We start from the raw sequence: 2,900 nt of genomic DNA on the forward strand, positions 1-2,900 counted from the left end.
AGGGATCGATAGGATAAACGCCTCTGATTTCTTGTGATATATATTTTCCGAGGAGAATATAACGAGAGGACACAAGTTTAAAATTTGGAAAAGATAGACTAAGGTCCAATTAATACAGTTATCTTTTTTTGTCGTAAATTTATAACCTTGCGAAAAACTCAAGGGTATCTAACCATCCCTGTACTGTAGATAATAACGAAAGGTATAAAAATAATAGTTTAATATTCGTCTACCAGCATGTAACTAACTGTTATTTTTAAATTCAATTTTGAAATAATTGTTGGATTACTATAATTGAAAGTGTTAATAAAAGTAAATAAAAACTACATATATAGATGGCACTGTGATAGTATTTTTGGCATGTGGCGTGCCTTAGACTTATGGTATGCGATGGGATATTACATGTAGGCCTATACTCAATATGTGTTTGATGAAGTGTTGTGTTATGACGTTTTTCTTTCTATTTTTTAAATATATTCAGCACATATAGAAAGTATTTTTAACAATAGTGCTTAAATGAACACATTTTTTTAGGATCTTTTAACCTTCACTTTTGAAACTCCTTTTCACAACCTTTCAACAGCCATATTGACTTGCTGTTTAAAATATTGAAGGTCTCGTGTGAATACGGAAATCGATTACAAAAATGTCTGTGATGCTTCGAGTAGTCGGAACACACGTCTTGCATGGAAGTTCTCTTTGATTTAAAAGACGTACTGGGACAGGAAGGGTGAAGAGGCAAGCTTCTTATCCGGTTCATGTTGCTTCCGCTGAACTTTTATGAATATTATAGTAATAGTAAGATGTACATTACTCGTTAGGCTTAGAAAAAATTAAAATTATTATGTACGTGTCGTTAATCATTTAAAATGTAAGTTTGTAGTTTAATACCGTTTTGATGTACGACAGTCTCTTGTTAAGTTGTTTGTGATTGAAACTGTAATACTGTAAGTTTTAATTTGTATTACTTAAGACGTTTCCAAGTACCAACTAGTTAGACTAAGCTTTAATTAATGGCAGGTTAGTGTAATTTGTAAATAACCAGGCATTGATTAATTTGATGTTAGCAAATCATTAAAATAAATTTACTAAACACAACACATCATATGTGATATTATTTAATCATTACAAGTTCAAAATATTAAATGATTTAGATTTTTGCTGTACAGTGTAAGTTGTAACTTAATGATTAATCTCTGTGGTAGTGCAGCATTTAGATCTGCAAAGCCTAAATCTAAAAAAGTTATTACAGCTGTATTACTACACTACAGTGTAACACTGATTAATTATAGCTATAAACTCATACTATAGTTATAGTTCCACATTTTACACCCATCATTGTTATCTAGTATATGAGTGTGTTCTGATATTGATACAGAAATTGACAATGGCAAAATGTCCTTGACTGAAAGTTTGGAGGACTTTAGAAGTTTAGATATATATTAAACTTTAAATCATACATACATGTTTAACCCTAATTGTGAGTTTGGTATATGAAATTACAATTTATTGTGTTTTGTGAATCATTTGTTATTTAAAATGCTTGGCACCTATATTTTAGGTATAACAATGTAAGTAAAGAGATAAAAAAATATATTACTTTTAGTTTGAGCTACATACTTTTAATTTTGTATATAATAAGCTAATAAAGTTGTAGTAGTATTAATAGTGTTATTTTTTATTAGAAAGTGAAAAGTGTAATAGTACTTTGTTTTAGGTGGTTTGCCCTGCCTGATTCCCCCTTTTTCTTTTTAATAGTCACAATGTTGCCTGAAGTTATTTGAGTTTGCAGCCTGAAAAGTATAAAGTGTGAATTGCTTCTAAAAAAGTTTTGGTAATCCATAACTGTTTGGGTTCCTTTACAAATGAAACTGGAGTATTAGGCCTACAATGGTGTCAGCCTGAACTGTTTGTGATGCTATTTATGTCAATTTGTTTAGCATTCAACAAAAATAAGGACTAAGGAAAAGGCAAAACAGTTTCTTCCAATTTACTGTATGAGATAATGGCAGGAAGTTTTGATCCTTATGATAAAAACAGGTAAGTTTAAGACTATTATTGGAAATAGTTAAATTGTTGTCTCAATATACATTGGCCTTGGAAATTTGGTTCTTGTGTTAAACTGTAAAGGAGAGTATTCATTATAACTATCAGAATTTGAATTATCAATATCAGTCTTATTGCATACATTGTTTTTTTTTCTGTGTTGGAACTGGGAAAGTGAAGTATTAAAGTAAATAACAATTCCGATTCTTCTAGTAGTTTATGTAAAATATCACAATTTTTGAAAAACATTTTTTAATCTTTCATACTGTTATGAAGATAGCATAACCTTAAGATTGCTTATTTAAATGCTAAGTATGCTTATAACTCTTTTACAAAAAAGAGAAAAAATGTAATCAATATACAGAGCTAAATCTTGATGAAAAAAGCTTTGTGATGATACGTGTCTTGTGCTTCATTATCAATAGTTCAGCTAGAATAATGAAAATGTAAGATGTAAGGAGACAAAAGGCTATTTGAGCCACCCAATCTCTCATCAACAAAAAAACTTTTAATCCAACTCAAGTACAGCCTGTCATATCTATACTTATTTCACAAAATTGTAAAAAAATATTAAAGTATGGACAGCAAGTATCACACAAGTATAAGTATCACACTGGTACTTATAAAAAATAAAAAATTAAACCTACTTCTCAGGAAATTGTTAGTTCCCCTCTTAAACTTCTGTAAAGTGCCAGTCTCCACTGCTGCCGAAACAAATTCATCCCATAAATCAATTGCTCTTTCAGAAAGATAAAACTATTGTAACTACCCTAAAATCCCATTAACTAGTTTTTTCCCTAACTCATTGGTTTGCTATTTTTTTTAGCTGATCTTTTGTGTGGTATTTTATTAGA

The 2,900-nt window shown here is 29.8% G+C and overlaps 1 protein-coding gene across 5 annotated transcripts in view; it reads left to right on the top strand.

The window, feature by feature from the left end:
• Positions 1 to 357: 357 nt before the first annotated feature.
• Positions 358 to 2,900, top strand: part of LOC106472979 (adapter molecule Crk-like) — a 37,544-nt gene continuing 35,001 nt past the window's right edge. Inside the window, exons 1-2 of one of the 5 annotated variants that reach the window (XM_013933649.2) lie at positions 358 to 754; positions 1,759 to 2,040. In XM_013933649.2, the coding sequence (XP_013789103.1) occupies positions 2,006 to 2,040 (35 nt within the window). In that variant the 5' untranslated portion in view covers positions 358 to 754; positions 1,759 to 2,005. Of the gene's footprint in view, positions 948 to 1,758; positions 2,041 to 2,900 lie in introns of all 5 variants that reach the window. The other 4 variants (XM_013933648.2, XM_013933650.2, XM_022401500.1 and 1 more) reach the window with 4 other exon arrangements.

Source organism: Limulus polyphemus, unplaced genomic scaffold (assembly GCF_000517525.1).
Source record: "Limulus polyphemus unplaced genomic scaffold, Limulus_polyphemus-2.1.2 Scaffold5787, whole genome shotgun sequence".
Lineage (NCBI taxonomy): Eukaryota > Metazoa > Arthropoda > Merostomata > Xiphosura > Limulidae > Limulus > Limulus polyphemus.